This window comes from Chlorocebus sabaeus, chromosome 16, assembly GCF_047675955.1.
Source record: "Chlorocebus sabaeus isolate Y175 chromosome 16, mChlSab1.0.hap1, whole genome shotgun sequence".
Classification (NCBI taxonomy): Eukaryota; Metazoa; Chordata; class Mammalia; order Primates; family Cercopithecidae; genus Chlorocebus; species Chlorocebus sabaeus.
Genome location: NC_132919.1, coordinates 64,688,848 through 64,713,769, shown reverse-complemented (window position 1 = coordinate 64,713,769; position 24,922 = coordinate 64,688,848). Strand labels below are relative to the sequence as shown.

Here is a 24,922-nt window from a genome sequence, read left to right as displayed (position 1 = left end):
AAGGCAACTCCAGGTGGGAGACAGTGGACCAGATCACTGCTGAGTGGAAGAGGGAGAGCGGTGAGTAATATTTGGAAAGAAAGACTGAGACCACACGGTGGAGGATCATGAGGGCCAGGCCAAGGCATCGGTCAGTAGTTCCAAAACAGAGGCCTAACCCAGTGCCTTGTGCAGGGAAGCAGCTCCATTGTATTAGTGCATTAAATTCAAGCGGAAAGAAAGAGGTGCTTAGTTTTGACACCACTGGCCTGCACCTCTTTGTCTATCCCTGGAGTTCACAAGTAGACTTCTGTGCTACTTACCCTTCTTGTCTCACTGTACCCCCTGCCCCCTACTTTTTTTTTGCAGTTTTAGAGACAGAGTCTTGCTCTGCTGCCTGGGCTGGAGTGCAGTGGTGCAATCATAGCTCATTGTAACCTCCAACTCCTGGGCCGAAGCGATCCTCCTGCCTCAGCTTACCCAGTAGCTAGGACTGTAGGCACTTACCACCGCATCTGGCAAATTAAATTTTTTTTTTTTTTTGTAGAGATGGGGTCTTGCCATGTTGCCCAGGCTCTTGTCTCACTTTCAGCATGAAGTGAAAAGGTTTAAGCACCACAACTCTCTGAGCCACAGCCCAAGCAAGATAAGTTCTAAGGTTTAGACCCTAGGGATGTACATGGCACTTCATTAACTTCTACATCCTTCATTTTTCTAGGATTATCCCTCTTTGGGGCTGATGACTGAGAAGCTCTCCCAGAAAAACATCAATTTGATCTTTGCAGTGACTGAAAATGTAGTCAATCTCTATCAGGTGACTGTGCCTTCGGGCTTCCTGGAGTGGGCCCTGTGATGGTGGGAGCCCCAGGTAGCCAGCCTGTGCTAGCGTTGGCCATAGTCCCCAACCAGGAAAGACTCTCCCCTAATCCACTGCCCAGGAGCTAAAGATTGCACTCTGGGCCTTTTTCCTGCAACCTTGAACTTACAAGGTGTGTGCTGGTGTTTGTGGTGATGGAGGGGAGGTGGCAAAGGGTGTGAGAGGCTTCCTCTACTTTTGCTCAGGGCTGAAAAACTGCTAGATATATTCCTGGCAGTGACCACTGAAATATCCCATACCTTCCTCCAATCTTCATCTCAGGACTTTCAGTGGGATTTGAGGAGGGCTTTTGGAGACCACCACCTTCCTTCGGTAAGCTCTGGACATCTTTGTCGTCCTTTTTAGAACTATAGTGAGCTCATCCCAGGGACCACAGTCGGGGTTCTGTCCATGGATTCCAGCAATGTCCTCCAGCTCATTGTTGATGCTTATGGGGTAAGTGTCTTGTGCTGGGAATAGTCCTGCGGAGAGTCCACCTCATTTGGCTTACACAGCAGGGCTCAGGTTTGTGAGTCCCAGGTGCCAGTCTACCACACGATCTTACTGCCTTCTCCATGTGCTCCCAGAGGCCAGGCAGTGGTCTGCTCTAGAAGGGATGCAGCCTTCTGAGAAGGAAGTAGCCCAGAAAGAAAGAAAGAAAGAAAGGGGATGGGGATGGGGATGGTGATTAGTTGGAGAAGGAGCAGAGCCCTGGAACTGGGGCAGAGTGAGGGAAAACTGGGCTCCAATAACAGGGAAAAGAGAGAGCTGAGACATGGGGAAGGTGAAGTTGATGAAACATTAGGTAGAAAATGCTGCTTTCCAAGGTGACCAGTACTCCCCTTTCGCAAAATCTTTGAGGCCCGTGGGAGGGTGTAGCTGGTACATTTTACCCAGACTCACCTAGACGCAAGTGGAGATGGAAAGAGGGAGCAGGTTCCTGTGCAGGAAACAGAGGAGGAAACAGAGTCCTAGGGGTGCTCCAGCAGCTTCCAGGTCAAACCTTGGCCTCTGGCACTGCTGGGGTGAGTCCAGAGCTACTTGGCAGATTTGGCTTGGGATGGAACTGGCTCTTGCCATTTCCCATTTCCTTTCAGTTCATTTTCTTTTTTTTTTTTTTTTTTTTTTTGAGACGGAGTCTCGCTCTGCCGCCCAGGCTGGAGTGCAGTGGCCGGATCTCAGCTCACTGCAAGCTCCGCCTCCCGGGTTCACGCCATTCTCCTGCCTCAGCCTCCCAAGTAGCTGGGACTACAGGCGCCCGCCACCTCGCCCGGCTAGTTTTTTGTATTTTTTTAGTAGAGGCGGGGTTTCACCGGGTTAGCCAGGATGGTCTCGATCTCCTGACCTCGTGATCCGCCCGTCTCGGCCTCCCAAAGTGCTGGGATTACAGGCTTGAGCCACCGCGCCCGGCCTCAGTTCATTTTCTTGTCTTCTTGTGCCCCTTTGTGCTCAGAAAATCCGCTCTAAAGTCGAGCTGGAAGTGCGTGACCTCCCTGAAGAATTGTCTCTATCCTTCAACGCCACCTGCCTCAACAATGAGGTCATCCCTGGCCTCAAGTCTTGTATGGGACTCAAGATTGGAGACACGGTGAGATGGGCTGGGCAGGGCCTTTGTACTGGAGCATCTGTGAGCACCCAACCCCCTTTCTTCTTTTTGTAATGACTAAAAATGGCCCCCTTCTGCCAGAAAAAAATATGGGCAGGAAAAATACCTTTCCTGAAAGTCATTTCAAGTTAGAGGTAATGGATCCACCAATCTTTTCCTCTGGGGCTTCTGTTGCGTAAGCTATTTCTGTTACATGAACTTAACTCTCAGGAATTTAAAAAACTTACAATTTGGTTACCTTTGTTTGTGTATGCACAGTTGATTGCAAAGGAAAATATTTCTTTACCTTCAGTCCCTCACCAGTCTCCAGCTTTCCCAAGGTAATTAATACCTTTCTTTTGTAAAATGACACAGGAAAGTAAAATCTAAAATGTAAAATGACAACATCATCTATAAATATTTATTGAGCACTGACATTGTGTCAGGCATTGTTCTAGTTGCCGAGAATTTAGCAGCAAATGGAACAGGCAAGAGTACCTACCCTCATGGAATTTTTGAAGCCAGATGTTCATTTCACCACCCAGTCCCTCCACGACTTTCCTTATCGGTCGTTTCTCCTCTGCTTCTGCCTAAGGGGAGAGGAGTTGGTGGGAGGGGAGGAAGGAGGGGAAGAAAATAGATCTTTGGATGCACTGATCCTTTCTCTTAATCTATCTATCTTTCAGGCACTTGTGCAAACATCCCATGTTAGAAATATTGTCCTGAAACATGCTTTATTGCATAAACTATAAAATGTGTGGAAATTGAAGTAGATCTGAGCTTATGGTTGACCACTATGTGGGATTGTGTGGTGCAAAACAGTGCTTTGTGCATCTTGCTGATAATTATAATCAGTCCAGCTTGCTTAGTTGGCCAGAGCAGGGTGTTTATATGATCACAGGTTCTGTTCAGTTTCAGCTGGTCTATTTCACACGTGAAGTAAAAAAACAGCCTTTTATTATTTATTGACTGCAGACCATGTCTCTGCATCCAGCTACATATGTCACAATGATACTATTCCCATGCTTGTGTTTTTGCTTTGCAGACCTTCACAGAGGTGGAGGTCTGTGGAACCTGTGGAAGGTTTGCTTTGCAGACCTTCCACAAAGCCTGAGGAACTCCATATTGCAAAAGCATAAGTCACCCAATTTGGGTATTCCTTGGCAGGGCAGGGAACAACTTTTTTTTTCCCTCCAGAGCTGGAGTGTTAGCTGGGCCCAACTGTGTCTAAATACAATCTTGCTTTCCATCCAGGTGAGCTTCAGCATTGAGGCCAAGGTGCGAGGCTGCCCCCAGGAGAAGGAGAAGTCCTTTACCATCAAGCCCGTGGGCTTCAAGGACAGCCTGATCGTCCAGGTCACCTTTGATTGCGACTGTGCCTGCCAGGCCCAAGCTGAACCTAATAGCCGTCACTGCAACAATGGCAATGGGACCTTTGAGTGTGGGGTGTGCCGTTGTGGGCCTGGCTGGCTGGGATCCCAGTGTGAGTGCTCAGAGGAAGACTATCGCCCTTCCCAGCAGGACGAGTGCAGCCCCCGGGAGGGTCAGCCCGTCTGCAGCCAGCGGGGCGAGTGTCTCTGTGGTCAATGTGTCTGCCACAGCAGTGACTTTGGCAAGATCACGGGCAAGTACTGCGAGTGTGATGACTTCTCCTGTGTCCGCTACAAGGGGGAGATGTGCTCAGGTGAGGAGAACTGCATGGCCCCCTGTCCTGGAACCCACACCCCCTCATACATCTGCAACCCCTGGAAACATAGGCAAAGGCCTGAGATGGGTCTTTGCAGGCAGAGGTGTAACTCAGTGGTTCCCAATCTTTTTGAGTATAAGGACCAATCCACTTTTCAGGTTAAAAAAAAAAGTTACTGATAGATGGCAATTACATTTTTACTATTTATAGACTTAGAAAACACATGTCAGAATATGTAGTAAGGTTAGTAATAATTTTACATGAGTTTATCTTTGTATCACAAGAGACCTGGAAAATAGTAGTATATATGCAAGGCATTGGAGCGTGCTTGAACAATGTCTGGAAAATGGTGTAATGCTCTTGTTAATGTTAGCACTATTTTGTTATCACTACTACTACTATTGGTACTACTGTTATTTTTTGGATTCTAGATCTTTGCAATCCAATATGGTAGCCTTTAGCCACATGTGGTTATTTAAATTAGCCAAAATCAAAAAATTAAAAATTCAGGTTTTCAGCTGATCAGTGGCCACATGTAGCTAGTGGCTGCTATATTGGACAGCATAGATCTAGAACATTTCAACGTGACAGAAAGTTCTCTTGGCTAGCACTGCCACAGAGAGTCCCTGCCGACAGATTGGGGATTATGATTTTGAGTCCTTCTACTCAGCAGGGTGCTGAGTTGTCATTCTCATTGCAAAATTCAGTAAAATATTGAGGCCCACTGATAATCTCAAACTAGTTTCTCCTTGCCCCAAGAACCACTCCTGGGGTACTTCTCCCGCTAGAAGTTGAACTAACGTTAATATAGTCTTTATCTGCAGATATGCTGACAACACTCTCAGAGGGCAAATAATCTGAGTTGTTCCTGGGGCACTGAGGATGGGTTTTTACTGGGCCATAATCACTGTGGCTTAATCCCTCTTGCGACAGACACTTGCAAGTTGGTTGGGACTGGGTTACGGGTGTATTGTGTGGCCAAACAGAGACATTATAATTGTTTTCTGGGGTGACCCTTGACTCAGATTGGCTTCACTGGCATTGGGTTCTTTTTTTTTGAGAGAGAGTCTTGCTCTACCGCCAGGCTGGAGTGCAGTGGTGCCATCTTGGCTCACTGCAACCTCTGCCTCCCAGTTAAGGCAATTCTCCTGCCTCAGCCTCCCGGGTAGTTGGGACTATAGACGTGCACCACCATGCCCAGCTAATTTTTGTATTTTTAGTAGAGATGAGGTTTCACCACGTTGGCCAGGGTGGTCTCGATTTCTTGACCTCGTGATCCTCCCGCCTGGGCCTCCCAAAGTGCTGGGATTACAGGCGTGAGCCACTGTGCCTGGCCGGCATTGGGGTTCTAATGAGTTGAGCTAATATGCAGACACTCACTTTAATACTGATACTAGCCTTTTAAAAAACTCATTTAGAAAGGTCGATCTGTGTCATGCTAAAGCATGACAGTAACATAAAAATGATTGCTTTTTTATTATCTACAACATTGTTTCCTTTACTTATGCTGATAAAATTTTAGAGAGAGTTTGGGAGGAAGTGTTATCAAGAGATCAGATACATACAGATGAAAGCACACAAACAACAACCATTTGAATTAGGGGGTGAGGCAGGAGTTTCACTTCATTTTACTATTTAAAGTATTTACATCTAATTCAAAGTACCAAAGGAAATGGGTAAGTTTGAAGTGGGAGACCCCTGGGAAGAAGGTTGGGGACTGAGGGAGAGAGGGTGGTCCTAGGAGAGGAGTATGGCTGGACCACGGGGGCACCCCCAGTCCTCCTCCGTGCCCTGATGGTTCCTGGTCTGGTGTGAGGCACTGCGGCAGTATCCCAGCCAGAGCATGTTTCTTTTGGCTGCTGCCCCACTAAAGCCACAAAACAAAGCTGACTGGGTCAGAAGCCCTGGTTCCTGCCTCTCACTAGTGCAGGAACAGCTCCTCCTCAGTGCATTCCAGTCTAATCCATGAGGGAACCAGGGCAGCCATTGCAGCCTCCCTCCACCATGTCTTGCTAGGGTATCAGGTACCCACCCAGCCTCAGGTCTAGACTCCGTGGTGCCATCATCACATCCTCCAGTGACAGATAGTCAGGGGCGCAAGTCACTGAGCACCTGCTCTGTGCCATCATTTGGTCCATATGAGTGAACAAAGGGTCATTCATGATCCCTGACCTCTCCAGGCTTACAGCCCTGCTCACCATTGCCTTTCACCAGAGCTGCTGGCTCTATGCTCCATTCTTTGCCACAAGCAGGGGCTCAGGAAGCAGGTGTGCTATGACTTGGCCATTTCCCTAGCCCCTGGCCTGTAAGCATGGTGGCTGGTTCCCTGGCCATCCCCCTTGTCCCCTCTCTACTTTGGGCCTGGTCTTCATGGTTGCCCATGATCAACATTCCTGCCTCAAACATCAAGAAGTGCATCATCCTCAAGCGGGTTTTCCACTGGCCACAACCACAGCCACAGATCAGTCAGGTACCCTGTGTGAGCCAGATTCTGTGCTGTTGTGGGGTAGGATAGAGAGGTGTGAATAAGACAGTTAACCAAGGATAATTCCCAACATGAGGTTGAATCTGACAGATCCTGGAAGTGTGGGGTGCTTAGGGAGTGTTATAGGAGTCCACTGGAGCGAGACTGACTGGGGACAGGGGAGGCCTGGGTGGCTTCACGGAGGAGGTGGGATGTCTGACGGATCTCAGAGGAAGGGCAGGCTCAGGACAGAGAGGAGTGGAGCGAGCATCAGCCCAGAAGGCCTAGCTGTGGGGTTCGTGTTCCCAATGACCTCAAGCACCTGTTCCTCCCTCCCTCTTCTGGCTTCCCTCCCTTTCTCTTCTTCCACTCTTAATTTCTTACTTTACTCCTCTGACTTTCCAATGAACCCAGGCTCAGCCTCCCTTTTGCTGGAGGGGCGCCAGTCCTGTGACATTACCACACTGTGGCTACCATTTAAGGGCTGACCCTACCAAGGCTCTTGGGGTCAGCATGCTGGCTCTGACCTGTCACTTCCACTCCCAACCTCACTCCCTGGCTGGCCCATCTTGTCAAAGATCACTTTGTTTAGCCTCACAAAGGAAACACTATGGTACAAGAGTTTCTGAGGAGGCGGAGGCCTCTGAGTGCGCCAGGCCCCTGTGGTGTCGGTCTTTCCCATCCAGGAGCGGTGGCCAAATGTGGGGTGTAGTGAAAGGCCGGGGTGAGGGCGGGGGGCCAGCTCTGCTGGCTGGCGCACTCCTCCCCCAGCTGCCGTGAGGTTGGCTGATAGCAGCTCACAGCTGCCCCTTCTGTGGAGAACTGCCCTCGGCTGACAGGAGCTGCATTGCCCCTAGATGTTGACCAATGACTGATGGACAAGGGGTTACTCTAAGGCTGGACTCTTTGTCTCAGGGTGGGCCTGGCTTTGTGGTACCATTCACGTAGGATCAGGCTGGAGGGCATCTGGCTGAAACCACATTCCTGCCAGCTCTGCCTCTTGCCCTGTCCTGTTTCGCTCCCTCCTCTCTACTTCCTCAGTGAGTCACTTAAATAAGATCCTTATCCAAACTGTACTTCTAGGGAACCTAGCCTCGGGACACAGCCTTTCTGCTTTCCCCACCCTTCTGGCAGCCCAACATCTCTACTTTCCAGATATACTTGGCAGCTGGGGCAGCTTGGGTGATGTTCCCCATCCTTCCTGGGAAGCAGATATTTCTTTCCATGCCCAGCCCATAGTGCAGTGGCATTATCATAGCTCACTGCAGCCTTGAACTCTGGGCTCAAGTGATCCTTCTGCCTTAGCCTCCCAAGTAGCCAGGACTACAGGCTCTTGCCATCATGCCTGGATAATTTTTTTAAAAATTGTAGAGATGGGATCTCGCTATGTTGCCCTGGCTGGTCTTGAACTCCTGGGCTCAACTGATCAACCTGCCTCGGCCTCCCAAAGTGTTGAGATTATAGGCATGAGCCACCACACTTGGCCTTTGAAGGTTTTTAAGCAGGTGAGTGGCATGATCAAGTTGACTGATACTTTAAAACAGTGGTTCTCAACTGGTGGCAAGGAGCTATTTTGTCTCCCAGGGGACATTTGGCAATGTCTGGTGATACCTTTGACTGTTAGAACTGGAAAGGTGCTACTGATATCTAGTGGGTGGAGCTCAAGGATGCTGCTAAACATCCTAATGTACAGGACAGTCCTCCACCACAAAAAATTATCTGGTCCCAAATATTGAAAAATACCAAGGTTGAGAAATCACATTTTACAAAGAGAATCCTGGCCACAGAGGAATTGACAATCACCTGGAGAAGGGGAGGTGACTTAATTGTCTGGAGACAAGACCAGGCTGAGGACAGGGCATGGAAACGTCTACAATAAGGCCCATTCACCCTTTGCTTAAATAGTTCAGTACATTTGACTCCTAAAATGTTCCCTCCTTGAAATTTCTCATTGAGATCAAGCCCAGTTACTGGACTTTCCATAACTTCTTTCTTACTACTTTGGTCTCTTTTCTTCCTCCACTGGTCAATTTGAAGAATATTCCATTAAAACTGGCTCCATCTTCTACTGGTTAAGGCCATTTTCTCTGTAAGTTAGAGACATCTTCTGGAAAGACCATATTAGTATAAATAGGGGAAAACACTGCTTACGACACTGCACAGAGGCTAAGCACTTGGGATCTGAAGTCACAGTGACTTCTGTTTGAGTCCTAACCCTGCCATTTACAAGGCATATGGCCTTGGGAAAGTTACTTAACCTCTCTGACCTCAAAGGGTTGTTATCAGAAATGAAAAGGATAACATACTAAAGAACTTGCAGCCGGGTGCGGTGGACCAGCTGGCTGGGCCTGTAATCACAGCTCTTTGGGACGGCAAGGCACATGGATCACCTGAGGTCAGGAGTTCAAGGCCAGGCTGGTCAACATGGTGAGACCCCATCTCTACTAAAAATACAAAAATTAGCCAGGCATGGTGGTGCATGCCTGTAGTCCTAGCTACTTGGGAGGCTGAGGCAGGAGAATCGCTTGAACATGGGAGGTGGAGGTTACAGTGAGTCAAGATGGCGCCACTGCACTCCAGCCTGGGTGACATTGAGACTCCAAAAAAAAAAAAAAAAAAAAAGAACTTGGCATAAGCCCACAAGCCTAGGCAATATAACAAGACTCCCATCTGTACAAAAACAAAAATAATTAGCCAGCTGTGGTGGCACATGCCTGTAGTCCCAACTCAGGAGGCTAAGGTGGGAAGATCACTTGAATCCAGGAGTTTGAAGTTACAGTGAGCAATGATTGCACCACTGCACTGTAGCCTGGGTGATAGGGCGAGACTCTGTCTCAAAAAAAATAAGCAAATAAATAAAAAGAAAAAGAACTTGGCACAGTGCTTGACACACATTAAATGCCTCCTTGGTTGGTTTGGAAAATAGATATACATTCTCTTCTCTAAATGCTTTCCAAGTCTGTTCCACTACACTCCCAGATATGATATGATGAGACTCCCAGATATGATATGATGAGGTCAGATTGAGAAGAGAACCAGGACAAGAAAGAAAAGTTGTGTTGGTAAACTTGAACTGCGCCTGTAGCTTTAAATAATTTAATTAATTAAAAAATGTTTAATTGTGGCAAACATTTCTCCAACCGTTGAGTGCAGAGGCAGGAACCAGGACTAGTCAGCAGGGGCATGGGGGAGGCCATCAGGCTACATGAGGTCATTACTAGCGATTGCCTCTACTGCTGTTCACCTTAGGAAAATCTTTCTTTTTCTCATTTAATTTCTCTTATTTTCTGACTTCTTTTCTCTATGGCATTCACGGGATTTGTTTAACTGACTGGCCCTTGGCAGTCTGGGAGGTAGGGGATATTTGTTCTCTCTGCTTACTTGGCTCCGTTGGCCAACTCCATGGGCTCTCAGTGCCGTCCCTCTGCCCCTCGGATGCCCCACCCCATCCACCCATACATTCAGGGTGCTCTGTGTGCACTTTCCCTCTCTGCATGTGGAATAATCCCATGTCCTGGATCTCTCCTTTCCTTCTTTCCTCGTGTTACAATTTTCCTGTCTTGTGCATGTGCCGTCAGAGCCCTGGTCCTCACCCTGCAAGGTGACATCTAGCTGATTTGAGAAACGGCATAATAGAAGTGGTGGCTGCTTTGTTAGTGGGACGGGACCAGCTCTTCCAAACTGGACCCTATGTTGTTGTCTAACCCAACTGGGTGGCCACGATGATGACAATGGTAGACCTCTTAGATCAGGTAGGAGAGGCGAGCAGCCTTGTGTCAGGTCAAAGGGAGAGAGTTTTGGGGCCTGTGAGGCCTTTTGCCAGCATCAGGTCACACCGTCAAGGCTACTGAGTGCCCTGTGTAGGTTCAGGGCTGTGGCTGTGTGCTGTGTCAGCCCTCAGGGCTAGAGAGCTTGCTTCTAGTTCTTAGCCTAGAAGGAACTAAGTCTCCTAAGCCTGCTACCCTTTCTCTTGCCTTTCTCAGAAGGCAGAGGTATTCAGAAAAGGGCAAGAGAGAGAGCAGGAGGCCCAGGAGACTTAGTTCCTGAGAATCTTTTGCTCTATAGTGACTCCGAGCAAGTCCTGCCATGCCTTGGGACACCTAGAAAACTGAGTTTGTCCCTGCTGGGTAGGACTCCCCCGGGTAGTGAGCCAATTCCCTGCCAACCTGGAGGATCATTATCTGTGTGGTTGGGAGAGCAGGGTGGTTGTGTGCAGCCTGCTGCCATGGGGGCGGAGCTCTCGCCAGCTGGTCCACCTTCCTGGGCTGTGTGTTTTTAGGCCATGGCCAGTGCAGCTGTGGGGACTGCCTGTGTGACTCCGACTGGACCGGCTACTACTGCAACTGCACCACACGTACTGACACCTGCATGTCCAGCAATGGGCTGCTGTGCAGCGGCCGTGGCAAGTGTAAATGTGGCAGCTGTGTCTGTATCCAGCCGGGCTCCTATGGGGACACCTGTGAGAAGTGCCCTACCTGCCCAGATGCCTGCACCTTTAAGAAGTGAGTGTGCAGTTTGGAGAGAGCCGGGAGGCTGGGAGGTAGGAGAGGGTCCCCTGACTAGAATCTCCAGCTCTCCAGGTGTGTTTCTTGCTAACCAGAGCCTTAGGGAGAGGAGTCCACTCCAGCCAGATGGCTACCTCTCCTTTTGCCAAAGGCTTTGGGCAAGTTGGAATAGAACCAACTGAAGGGGCCAAATTTGAACGAGCTGGACTTTGATTGGAGAATGTCCTCTCCTAAGGTGACATCCTGACTCCCTCTGAGTTGGGAGGAAGGCTGAACCAGTCTGAGGAACGATCCAGTGCTGATGTTCTGATTCAGTGGGAGATGTGGGGCTGGAATTATGGAGGACACTGTGAAACTACTACAAACCTCCCACTTTAGTGGCCAGAGGAAGCCCCGTCAGCCCAAGTCCACGGCACTGCCATTCTGCTCACCACTTTCAGCAGGGCCAGATTTACGAGCATGCAACCTGTGCAGCTGTGCAGGGCCCTGTGCCTAGAAGGGCCTCATGCTTGTTTTAATGCTCTGCCATCACTGTCTTGACATTCTTAGTAATCTTTGAACAAGGGAGCTGACATTTTCATTTTGCACTGGGCCCCCAAATGACATGACTGGTTCTGACTTTATAGTTCTCAGAAGTGGCATGGGGTTCACCATCCTGGCACAGCCCTGGATGGGACGGGTTTAATGAAGGACCTGGGAGGCTTCTGGCTGCCAGGTGCTGCCTGCGGGTGAAGGGGACACTCCCACCCCTGAACTGCACACTTGCCATTCAGGTCCCCAGGATTGTCTTACAGGCGTGTGTGTGTGTGTGTGTGTGTGTGTGTGTTTTAATGGAGGTGGAGCAACTTTCTGAATGCATGGAGATCGGAGCTGGACTGGGATACGCTTAGGCTTGCACCTTCTTTGCCTTAATCACTGTGTCCTCTCTCCTTCAGAGAATGCGTAGAGTGTAAGAAGTTTGACCGGGGAGCCCTACATGATGAAAATACCTGCAACCGTTACTGCCGCGATGAGATTGAGTCAGTGAAAGAGCTTAGTAAGTTCAGCACATCTTAGAGTTGTACACACCCAGGTTCTAAATGTTTCTAATTCAATCTCAGCACCTCTCCAACTCCCATCTGTAAAATGGAAGCGTGACTCCTACCTCAGGGAATGTTGTGCAGGCCTGATGAACAACGGATTCTTGATGTGAGCTGATATCTCTGAGAGTCGTCCTCCTCTCTTACTAGTGTGTGCAGCCGTCCACCACTTCTGCTTCCCAGAGCCCACAGACTCAGAGCCTGCAAAACAAAGGGAGCAAGTGCCTCCCTAAGGAAGGGAAGAGAATGTATCCCATTTTGCAGATGAAAAAACTGAGGCACAGAGCTGGGAAGTGGTTGCCTGTGATAGTCATCATCTTAGTTCAGTAGGCTAGTAAGCGTTTACGAAGTTTACTTAACTAAAATTGTTATGCAGTGCCCAAGATTTTGCTTAAAGCTTTGCAGGTTTGGAGAGAAACCTTCAACCTTATGGGTAGGTAACCAAAAGCTTTATCTGAAGTCCTTCTACCTCTCTGGAGCCCCTTTTGAAATAAGACAGACAGAAATACAAACAATAGGGAGAAAAAAAATCTTGCCTGCAATTATTCTTGAAGTATTCTTTGTACTTCATCTTAACTTAAAAGGAGATGATCTTTGCTGCTGTCGTCACATCTGATATAGTTATGTGGGCCAGTGAGGCACTGGGTAGTACTAGAGAGATGGCAATCTCTCCACAGATAGCAATCTCCCATGAAGGCAGAAACACATTTCAGAGAGAGCCACAGTAAGACACAGCTAGCCAGTCAGCTTCCTGGTGGGGGGGTTATGCAAAAGAGTCAGATCTCTGGGCCTTTTGGCTAATATCAGAAGTAGGGCTGGGGTGAGGTTAGTGATTTGGGGATTGAGTTTGAAGAAACAGTTTTTCCTCTGGAAGAGATTAGGCTTGCTATGATTAGTTCAGAGAGGAGAAGCTGCTGAGATGTTGAGTTATTTTTATCATCTAGTCTAGGTGGGTATTACAAGCTAACTGATAAGTAGTTCTCTACCTCCACCTCCCCTCTACCGGTGGTATTATAGTACAGGGAAAAGAGTATGGAAATAAGCATATTAAAATAAATGCTTATTTGTAGGGAATTTTATAGCTTGTAAAAGTTATAAAGTATCTTTCATATACATTATCTTATTCTTCTGTCAATAGCCTAGTGAAGTAGAACTACAGTACTATTATTATCTTCATTTTGAGTCTCAGGAAAGTTAAGTAACTGGCCCAAGCAAGGAAATGGCAAATTAAGTTAAGAACTAGATCCTGAAATTCATACTCTTTTCCCTGTATTATAATACCACTGGTTTTCTGAAGGGTTGTTGACTTCAAGTCTGCAGGATGTGCTTTTAGACTCCTGTTCTTGTTCTGCTTCATCACTCATTTGCTGTGTGACCTGAGTACATTTGCTTAATTTCATCATGTGTCAGTTTTACTCATCTGGTTTCATCAGTATGGGGCATAGTGCAGCTGGTGGAAGGTAACCTCTAGTATCATTGGCAGTATAACAGGCTTTAGAATTACAAGAGATGAAGTCTACAAAACATGGTGGGAGTCAGAGAAGAGAGGATAGCTCTGGGGAGGTATACCAGATCAGAAACATAAATGGAAGAAATAGAACAGCTGCATAAGCAAACTATTAAGAATCACTAAGCAAGCAGAGAAAGGAAAGAGAGGGAAGAGTACACCTACTATATGTTAGGCACTGTTTGTGCTGTTTAGTTCACTGACCTTGTGAGGTTGGGGTATCATTTTCTTTTTATAGATGAAGAAAGACTTGATGAGGTCAGGTGACTGACCCAAGATCACAAAACAGGTAGGGAGTGAAGCCAGGATTTGAATTAAATTGTGTAATACTGTTACATCATGTCCCTTTCAGAGGAAGGATTAGTAACCAAAAAGGGCCTGGGCAGTACAAAATACATCAGTGAGGGTCAGTGAGTGGCAACTGCCAGACACAATAGCCACTTTGAATCTAGGCATTGTGCACATGAGGCACAGGGTTTCCTGTCACGCACTTTCCCGGAAGTCCTGTGATAGGGGTTTGGAGTAGCTCCACCTTCCAGTAGTTGTCTCACTTTTTATTCCTCCATTTTCCCTACTCCCAGAGGACACTGGCAAGGATGCAGTGAATTGTACCTATAAGAATGAGGATGACTGTGTCGTCAGATTCCAGTACTATGAAGACTCTAGTGGAAAGTCCATCCTGTATGTGGTAGAAGAGCCAGGTGAGTGAACCCTGAGGGCTCCTGGCCCTGCCCCAGGAGGGAGAGGGAGAACCATGTTAGGCAGGAATCTCTACTCGTCTATGCTCTTAAGCAAAACAGGTTAATCCTGCAAGTAATAAGTTAGGGGCCAGGTGTGGTGGCTCGTGCCTGTAATCCCAGCAGTTTGGAAGGCTGAAGTGGGTGGATCACCTGAGGTTAGGAGTTCAATACCAGCCTGGCCAACATGGTGAAACCCTCTCTCTACTAAAAATACAAAAACATTAGCCGGGCATGGTGGCACATGCCTGTAATTCCGGCTCCTCGGGAGGCTGAGGCAGGAGACTCACTTGAACCCGGGAGGCAGAGGTTGCGGTGAGCAGAGATTGCGCCGCTGTACTCCAGCCTGGGCAACATAGTGAGACTCTGTCTCAAACAAACAAACAAACAAACAAAAAAAACCAAATGATAAGTTAGGGACCGTCATCTGGATGAAGGGTATTTATAAACACAAATATTACCAAGAAAGTGACTTGTTAATTGAGAAGACAGCAAAATCAGAAAGAGGGTAAGGAGAAGAAGATAGATATGGATCTCATTAATGGACAAAATATATCACTGCATTTTTTTGAGGCAATGATGTCAAGAAATAAAGAATTTCAATTTTAGGACTTTACAGCACGTGGCATCTGCACTATTAAAATTGAGATGGTTGCCAAGAGCAACTTGACTGTGCTTCAGAGGAAGACCTGATGGTTAGAGGTATTACCTTTCCAAGTTTACTGCAGGATGGGGTAGGGATGGGTTTGAGACACTAAGGCAAGGTTGCCCTGAACACTGAAAGGACAGTGCCTTCTGGGAGCAGGAGGAATCCATCCCATCATACACAGACCAGCCACAGGTTTGTCACCATCCAGTGCTGTCTATTGCTTGCTTCCCTTTAACACCTTTATGACCTTTGTTCTCCTTAAACAACGTATTAAGATGAATTATTAGAAAACACTTTTGAGTATTCACTGCTAGTAGACCCTTTCCTCCACGTTAGGAGAACAGACCCCAGAGCCATAGACCCATGTTTCCTATCTTTTTTTTTGAGATAGGGTCTCATTTTGTTGCCCAGGTTGGAGTGCAGTGGTGTGACCTTGGCTTACTGTAGTCTCAACATCTTGGGCTTACACATTCCTCCCATTCCAGCCTCCCTGGGACTACAGGCATACACTACCACACCTGGCTACTTTTTAAGTTTTATTTTTTGTAGAGACAAAGTCTCACTATGTTGCCCTGGCTAATCTCAAACTCCGGGGCTCAAGTGATCCCCCCGCCTCGGCCCCGCAAAGTGCTGGGATTACAGGCATGAGCCAATACACAGGGCCAACATTTCCTATGTTGTTGCTCTGGAATTCTAGGCTCTGCCTCCCTGCTTGTCTCCCAACTCCAGTCATTTCCTGTCTTTGAGTAGAATGTTGCAGCTGGGGTCTCAGACAATGGAGGAGATCATTCTCTTTCTCTTCCCCAACTCATGCTCTTGCAGATGCTCTCCTTGAAGGGCTAAGCCACTATAGGGCAGTAAAGACAACACTGCCAAAAGTTTTGGCATTGGCCAAATGGAATTTAACCTCTTGGAATGGGCTTTTGAGCTGGGCTCTTATCACTCCCAGATGGGGCTGCCAAATAGAATATACTATGTCCCATGCAATATTTGGTACACACTGATAGTAAAAAATAATCATTTATCTGAAATTCAAATTTGTCTTGGCTTCCTGGTCTTTTCTTTTCTTTCTTTCTTTTTTTTTTTTTTTTGAGACAGAGTATTTCTCTGTTGCTCAGGGTGGAGTACAGTGGCGTGATCTTGGTTCACTGCAATCTCTGCTTCCCGGGTTCAAGCAATTCTGCTGCCTCAGCCTCCCAAGTAGCTGGGATTACAGGCACCCATCAACACAACTAACTTTCGTATTTTTAGTAGAGGCAGGGTTTCACCATGTTGGCCAGGCTGGTCTTGAACTCCTGACTTCAAGTGATCTGGCTGCCTTGGTCGCCCGAAGTGCTGGGATTCCAGGTGTGAGCCGCCACACGGGGCCAAGCATCCTGTGTTTTTGTTTGCTGAAACTGCCAACCCTACCCAGACTCCTCTGACCTTGAGTCATTTGCCATTGGTCCCCTGCTGTGGCTGGAAGAGCCCTCCAGAGGTCACCTGATCTTGCCCTCTGCTTCCAGGAAGCCCACCCCAAACTCCTTTCAGGACACATGGTTAACAGATTGTTTTGCCGTGAAGACCTTCTGGCACCCTACCTGTCTTGACCATACTAATGTGCAGAATTAAAGAGATTTTACTTTGATAATTGAAGGTCAGCCCTACCCAAGTCTTCCAAAGAATCCATAATTGTTTTTCCCAGCAGAACTGGGGCCCTTCGTTCCTGGGAACTTGAACACTGGAACCTCACAGCCTCTCTCCAGGCACTCATTTGATTATAGACAGGTTGTAATTTGGTGGGTTGGGAGATAGCCAGCTTGGGTTATGGTGGTGGTTGTTTTTGTGTTGTGTGTGGTGAGCATTGGGTATATGTTTGGAGAAGAAGGTGGGAGACAGTGTGGAAAGTGGGTGTGACTTCCTCTCTAGGCTCATTAGTACCCTCATATATAAACACCTGGTTTCATAACACTTGAGGTTACTGGAATAAGATTAGATACCTGACATTTGTGGGAAGCAGAGCTCTGCGGAGTATACTCAGCCTGACCCCCAGAGGGGTGACATGCCTCTGTTTTAGTTGTTGACTGGGGTTGAACAGGAAGTCAGCTTTCAATAGGGTTATGATTTTAGATGACTAAATATTTTGGGAAAGAACCCAATATATTGTATTGGCTGGCAGGTCCTGGTCTCTAAGAATGCAAAAAATGTCATTAGGTTCACAGCCCTCAGGAATGTAAGTATCTGAACCAGGGTAACAGACACAAATACTTACAGTGGCTAAGGAAGCAAGTAAGTTAGTGAAAACAGCTGGATATAAAAAGATCAGTTACAATGGTAGCTGATATTTACTGAGAACTTATTCTGTGCCAGGGATTGTTCTGAGTTTAAAGACATATTTAATTTAATTATTCCTCCTAACAAGTTTCTTTTAAAGTCAGTGCTATTACTATCTTCATTTTAAAGATGGAGAAACAGGAAACAGACATTCAGAAAGGTTAAGTAATTTTCCAAAGATCATGTATCAAAGTTAAGCGATAAGTCAGGATTCAAACCCAGGGAGTCTGGCTCTAGCGTCCACAGGAGCACAGACACACCAACAAATCACACTGCCTTCCTCTAGGAGAGAGAAGGGAGAGTGGTGGGGATTCTGGTAAACTAGAAAATACGCATTCCAAGTAAAAGGAGCAGCTCCTCCTCAGCTGTAGCTAGCTGCTGCCCTGCAGGAATATAGGTGTCAGTGTTTCTAAATCTTTGGATTTCCTTCCTTCCTTCCCTCCCTCCCTCCCTCCCTCCCTCCCTCCCTTCCTTCCTCCTTCCTTCCTTCCTTCCTTCCTTCCTTCCTTCCTTCCTTCCTTCCTTCCTTCCTCCTTCCTTCCTCCTTCCTTCCTCCCTCCCTCCCTCCCTCCCTCCTTCCTTCTCTTTCTCTCTTTCTTTCTTTTGAGATAGGCTCTTCCTCTGTCATCCAGGCTGGAGAGTGGTGGCATGATAATGGCTCACTATGGCCTTGACCTCCCAGGCTCAAATGATCCTCCCACCTTAGCCTCCTGAGTAGCTGGGACTACAGGCATATGCCACGATGCCTGGCTAATTAAAAAAACAATTTTGTAGAGGCAGGGCCTCACTATGTTGCCCAGGCTGATCTTGAACTTCTGGACTCAAGCTATCCTCCTGCCTCGGCCTCCCAAGTGCTGGCATTATAGGCATGAGCCACTGTGCCTGGCCTGGATTTTCTTTTTAAAGAGACTAATATGAAATTTTCGGGGGAGAATCTCCTGATTATTCAATACTGCCAATAAAATCAATTTTTAATTTTTAATTTAATTTAATTTTATTTTTTGAGATGGAATTTTGCTCTGTTACCCAGGCTGGAGTGCAATGGTGTGATCTCGGTTCACTGTAACCTCCACCTCCCAGGTTCAAGTGATTCTTGTGCTTCACCATGCCAGGCTAATTTTTGTAGTTTTCATAGAGACGGGGTTTCACCATGTTGGCCAGGCTGGTCTCAAACTCCTGACCTCAGATGCTCTGCCCTCCTTGGCCTCCCAAAGTACTAGGATTACAGGTGTGAGCCACCACACCCAGCTTTTTATTTTTAAATTTTTAAAAAAAACTTTAATTTTAGCTTTAGGGGTACATGTGTGGGTTTGTTCTGTAGATAAATTGTGAGTCATGGGGGTCTGGTGTACCTATTATTTCATCACCCAGGTAATAAGCATAGTGACTCATAGATAGTTTTTTGATTCCCACCCTCCTCCCTGCCTCCAGCCTCTAGTAGATCCCAGTGTCTGTTGTTCTCTTCTTTGTGTTTAATTTTTAAAATAAACACTTGGGTGAACCCCCACACAAAGGTGTGGCTGGGTTCCGTCTAGGGGTTACCAGGTCTAGACTTCTGATTTGAGTCACTCAGCACAGATTATTGCTGTCCTAATGATTGTCTCCGTAAAACAATTAATTTTTGAAAACTTTCCTATTTCCTTCAAGGACCTTAATTACTTTGTCAAGAACACCTTATTCATAGCCAGTTCAAGTGATTCTTGCTTCATTCACAACCGCCTGCTCTGTGCTTCTTCCTCACAGAGTGTCCCAAGGGCCCTGACATCCTGGTGGTCCTGCTGTCAGTGATGGGGGCCATTCTGCTCATCGGCCTTGCCACTCTGCTCATCTGGAAGCTCCTCATCACCATCCACGACCGAAAAGAGTTTGCTAAATTTGAGGAAGAACGCGCCAGAGCAAAATGGGACACAGTAAGAGATTGGGCTGGGCTTTTTCTAAAAAGTCATTGGTCTGAGGCCCTTATGTGGAAGCAACAGATGCTTTGGGTGGTCAGGTTCAGCCAGCACCATCGTCTTTCTGTTATCCTCTGTTCTGGAAACGGGGAGAGATGGTCTCACTGTCCCTTTGTCCTTCAGCTTCCTTCAGCCTCTTAGAAATAGTGGCAGGATGTCATTCCACCTCATTCTATTCTTTCTCCTCAATAAAATGGTTACTTCCAGGCTGGGCCTGGTGGCTCGTGCCTGGTGGCTCGTGCCTGTAATCCCAGCACTTTGGGAGGCCATAGTGGGCAGATCACTTGAGCTCAGGAGTTTGAGACCAGCCTGGGCAACATGGTGAAACCCTGTCTCTATTAATAATATAAAAATTAGCCGGATGTGGTGGTGCACACCTGTAATCCCAGCTATTCGGGAGGCTGAAGCAGGAGAATTGCTTGAATCATTAGGTGGAGGTCATAGTGAGCAGAGATCATACCCTTCTCTGGGTGACAGAGCAGGACTCTGTCTCAAAAAAAATAAATAAAATAAAATAAAATAAAATAAAATAAAATAAAATAAAATAAAAGGTTACTTCCAAATCAGACTTTACTCTTTTATCCTGATTTATTGTATTTTTAGTAGAGACAGGGTTTCACCATGTTGGCCAGGCTGGTCTCGAACTCCTGACCTCATGATCACTTGCCTCAGCCTCCCAAAGTGCTAGGATTCCAGGCGTGAGCCAACGCGCCTGGCCAAGAATGTGTTTCTTGAAACCACCATTAAGGACTACTAGACCGTATAGGATTTGTTACTTTCTGTTGGAAAATAGTTTGGGAAACCTAGTGAGGGTCTTTTTCCTGATAACATGACAGTTTGTGGATAGTGCTTTCTGTTTCTCTCCTCTTCCCTTCCCTCCTCTCTCCTCCCCTTCCTTTTTCCTTTGCTTCCCTCCCCTTCCCTTCCTCCCCTCCCCTCCTTTTCTTTCCCTTCCCTTCCCTCCTTCCTTCTTTTTTTGAGATAGGGTCTCATTCTGTCATCCATGCTGGAATGCAATGGTGCCATCATGGCTCAGTGCAGCTTCAATCTCCTGGGCTCAAGTGATCCCCCCACCTCACCCTCCTGAGTAGCCAGGACTATAGGCACACATCACCACAGCCAGCTAACTTTTGTATTTTTTTCCCTTGTAGAGACAGGGTCTCACTCTGTTACCCAGGCTGGTCTCAAACTCCTGGGCTCAAGTGATCTTCCTACTTTGGCCCCTAAAAGTGCTGGGATTATAGGCATAAACCACCATGCCTGGCCATGGTTAGTGCTTGGCCAGATTAGATGAAAACAAATTAATAATTATTTGAGCAAAAGCTTTCCTCTGTGTTCTGAATTCCACCTGCTACATTTCTGTCCTTGTCCACATCTCCCATCACTGTCACAGGGAATGGAAAATAGGAGAAGTGCAAAAGAGAGGGGGACACGGGGTGAAATAGGAGAAGTTCTATCCCTGAATGCTGTGGGATCACTGAAGAGTGATAGGCTGAATTTAGCTCCTTAGAAATAGTGTCAGGGAACAGGTGTGGTGGCTCACGCCTATAATTCCAGCACTTTGGAAGGCTGAGGCAGGTGGATTGCTTGAGCTCAGGAGTTTGAGACCAGCCTGGGCAACATGACGAAACCCCATCTCTACAAAAAAATGTAAAAAGTAGCCAGACATGGTGATGTGTGCTTGTAGTCCCAGCTACTTGGGAGGCTGAGGTAGGAGGATATCTTAAGTCAGGGGAGGTGGAAGTTTCAGTAAGCTGAGATTGTGCCACTGCACTCCAGCCTGGGCAACAAAATGAGACCCTGTCTAAAACAATAATATTAATAATAAGAAGAAATGGTGGCAGGATGGCATTCTACCTCATCTCCTCCTGTTATTTCCTATCGATTCCCATGCCAAGAACTAAAGTGGGAGTAAAATGAACATTATTCTGTTTCATTGATGGTGTATTCCAGAGAAGGGTGCATTGGGAAAACTTCTGAGATGAATTTTAAACATTCAGGGTAGGGAAGGACTGAGGAAGTCACTGTAAGATGCTTTTCTGTTTCCTTCACAGGCCAACAACCCACTGTATAAAGAGGCCACGTCTACCTTCACCAATATCACCTACCGGGGCACTTAATGATAAGCAGTCATCCTCAGATCATTATCAGCCTGTGCCACGATTGCAGGAGTCTCTGCCATCATGTTTACAGAGGACAGTATTTGTGGGGAGGGATTTGGGGCTCAGAGTGGGGTGGGTTGGGAGAATGTCAGTATGTGGAAGTGTGGGTCTGTGTGTGTGTGTGTCTGTGTGTGTGTGTGTGTGTTGTGTGTGGGAGTGTGTAATTTAAAATTGTGATGTGTCCTGATAAGCCGAGCTCCTTAGCCTTTGTCCCCAGAATGCCTCCTGCAGGGGATTCTTCCTGCTTAGCTTGAGGGTGACTATGGAGCTGAGCAGGTGTTCTTCATTACCTCAGTGAGAAGCCAGCTTTTCTCATCAGGCCATTGTCCCTGAAGAGAAGGGCAAGGCTGAGACCTCTCATTCCAGAGGAGGGGACGCCAAACCTTGGCTCTACCCTGAGTTCATAAGTTTATGGTTCTTGGGCCTGACTCTCAGCAGCTATAGTAGGAACTGCTGTGCTTGGCAGCCCAGGTCATCTGTACCTCTGCCTCCTTTCCCCTCCCTCAGGCTGAAGGAGGAGTCAGGGAGAGCTGAACTATCAGAGCTGCCTGTGCCTTTTGCCATCCCCTCAACCCAGCTATGGTTCTCTTGCAAGGGAAGTCCTTGCAACCTAATTCTTTGACCTGTTGGGAGTGAGGATGTCTGGGTCACTCAGGGTCATTCATGGCCTGGGGGATGTACCAGCATCTCCCAGTTCATAATCACAACCCTTCAGATTTGCCTTATTGGCAGCTCTACTCTGGAGGTTTGTTTAGAAGAAGTGTGTCACCCTTAGCCCAGCACCATCTCTTTACCTCCTAATTCCACGCCCTCACTGCTGTAGACATTTGCTATGAGCTGGGGATGTCTCTCATGACCAAATGCTTTTCCTCAAAGGGAGAGAGTGCTATTGTAGAGCCAGAGGTCTGGCCCTACCCTTCCGGCCTTCTGTCCCTCGTTCATAGCACCTCCACATACCCAGCCCTGTGCCTTGGTGTGCTGTATCGACCCATGGGGCTGATTGTATTTACCTACTACCTCTTGGCTGCCTTGTGAAGGAATTATTCCCATGAGTTGGCTGGGAATAAGTGCCAGGATGGAATGATGGGTCGGTTGTACCAGCATGTGTGGCCTGTTCTATGGGTTGGACAACCTCATTTTAACTCAGTCTTTAATCTGAGAGGCCACAGTACAATTTTATTTTATTTTTCTCATGATGAGGTTTTTTAACCTAAAGGAATATGTATATAAACATGCTTGCGTTATGTTTGTAAATTTATATGATGGCAAAGAAGGAGAGCATAGGAAGCCACACAGACTTGGGCAGGGTACAGACACTCCCATTTGGCATCATTCACAGCAAGTCACTGGCCAGTGGCTGGATCTGTGAGTGGCTCTCTCATGATAGAAGGCTATAGGGATAGATGTATGGACACATTGGACCCTTCCTGAGGAGGAGGGACTGTTCTTTTGTCTCAGAAAAGCAGTGGCTCCGTTGGTGTTGACATACATCCAACATTAAAAGCCACCCCCAATCGCCCAAGAGAAAAAGAAACAACCTTATCAACAGTTGTTCCATGAGCAGAAAACAGGAGTTCTGATCTCAGTGTTGCAGCTAAATAATCTTTAACTCTAATTAAGGCAAGTCACTTTCTTCTTCTTAAGGCTGTTTTCTAGTTTGAGAAATGGGTTTTGAGCAGCCAGTCTTGAAGGTCTCTTTCAGTATCAACATTCTAAGATGCTGGGACTTACTGTGGCATCAAATGTGTGGTCAAGATTCTGTGGGATATTGATACTGTGTGTGTTTTCAGTTGGGAGATCTGAGAGACCTGGCTTTGGCAAGAGCAGATGTCATTCCGTATCACCTTTCTCAATGAAAGTCTCATTCTATCCTCTCTCCAAACCCCTTTTCCAACATTTGTTAATAGTTACATCTCTCCTGATGTAGCACTTAAGCTTCATTTAGCTATTATTTCTTTCTTCACTTTGCACACATTTGCATCCACATATTAGGGAAAAGGAATCCATAAGCAGCTGAAATATCTATTCTGTATTCTTGTGTTAACATTGAGAATAAGCCTTGGAATTAGATATGGGGCAATGGCTGAGCCTTGTCTCACCCATAGATTACTCCTTACTGTAGGGAATGGGAATGTGGTAGAGGCGTAAATAGGGGACGGGGAGGGATAGTCATGGATCCAAGAAGTCTAGAACCTAATTAGCACCTTCAGTTACTAAGACAGAGTCCATGAGAATGTTAATGGGACATTTTCTTTAGATAACATGTTTTATATGAATAAATTGTATCAAAGCGGGAAGGAAATGTATTTAAAGGGTGAATCAAATCAGGAATCTTGCCTGAGCCACTGGAATGAAGTTCACAGGTCTTGAAGACCAGTACTATTTGTCAGTATGTGGGGATAACCTGTAGCTGCATTCATGAGGTAGCAAATAGCAGTTTTGGCCTGTGGGGTGAACAGTTAAACAGTGTTCTGGCATCAGATAACACAGCACAAAGGGATTGTGTCTAGCTCTTTTGGAGAAAATTTATGTCTAGTCTCAGGAGCTGTGGACAATAATGGGAAACTTTGAATATTCCTGACAAGTTGCCATATTAGGAGTCAGTTCTTTACTTCTCTGATATTCCTATGTCATCCATGATTTTTTTTTTTTTTTTTTTTTTTTTTTTTTAATTTGAGACAAAGCCTTGCTCTTGTTGCCTAGGCTGGAATGCAATGGTACGATCTCAGCTCACTGCAACCTCTGCCTCTTGGGTTCAAGCGATTCTCCTGCCTCAGCCTCCCCAGTAGCTGGGATTACAGGCACCTGCCACCATGACTGGCTAATTTTTGTAGTTTTAGTAGAGACGGGGTTTCCCCACGTTGGCCAGTCTGGTCTCAAACTCCTGACCTCAGGCGATCTGCCCTCCTCGGCCTCCCAAAGTGCTGGGATTACAGGCATGCGCCACTGTGCCCAGCTGGTCATCCATGATTGTAACGTGTGGGTCTAAAGGCCTCTTTTTCTTTGTTAAGTATTCCCGGTTGAAATTTCTTAAGTGCCTTCCTGACTTCCTAACCTTACCTTCTCTGTTTGGGTTTGTACAACAGTGAATTAAATGTACTTTCCAAAAAGAATTAGCCTAAGGCTGCCCAGTGCTTCCTGTGTTGTTATTTCTGTTTCCTTTGGATGAAAAGAATAAGTGTCATTGACTCAGAAATGATTATTTTAGAACAAGCATATTTCCAAATGTAACAGAATGATGACTACTATGAGTACTGAAGCTAGTTTCAGAATCCAGAGCTTCTCTTTATGTATACTTTTTTTTTTTTTTGAGATGGAGTCTGGCTCTGTCACCCAGGCTGGAGTGCAGTGGGCGCGATCTCGGCTCACTGCAACCTCTGCCTCCTGGGCTCAAGAGATTCTCCTGCCTCAGCCTCCCGAGTAGCTGGGATTACAGGTGCCTACCAC

At 46.8% G+C, this 24,922-nt stretch overlaps 1 protein-coding gene across 3 annotated transcripts in view; it reads left to right on the top strand.

Annotated features, from left to right (window-relative positions):
- ITGB3 (integrin subunit beta 3) overlaps window positions 1–24,588 on the top strand; it is a 60,714-nt gene extending 36,126 nt beyond the window's left edge. For all 3 annotated transcript variants that reach the window (XM_008012292.3, XM_008012293.3, XM_037993333.2), the window contains exons 7-15: window positions 698–793; window positions 1,202–1,291; window positions 2,289–2,423; window positions 3,675–4,104; window positions 10,851–11,073; window positions 12,012–12,112; window positions 14,244–14,363; window positions 19,105–19,271; window positions 21,368–24,588. In XM_008012292.3, the coding sequence (XP_008010483.1) occupies window positions 698–793; window positions 1,202–1,291; window positions 2,289–2,423; window positions 3,675–4,104; window positions 10,851–11,073; window positions 12,012–12,112; window positions 14,244–14,363; window positions 19,105–19,271; window positions 21,368–21,433 (1,428 nt within the window). In that variant the 3' untranslated portion in view covers window positions 21,434–24,588. The remainder of the gene's footprint in view (window positions 1–697; window positions 794–1,201; window positions 1,292–2,288; window positions 2,424–3,674; window positions 4,105–10,850; window positions 11,074–12,011; window positions 12,113–14,243; window positions 14,364–19,104; window positions 19,272–21,367) is intronic.
- Window positions 24,589–24,922: the final 334 nt, after the last annotated feature.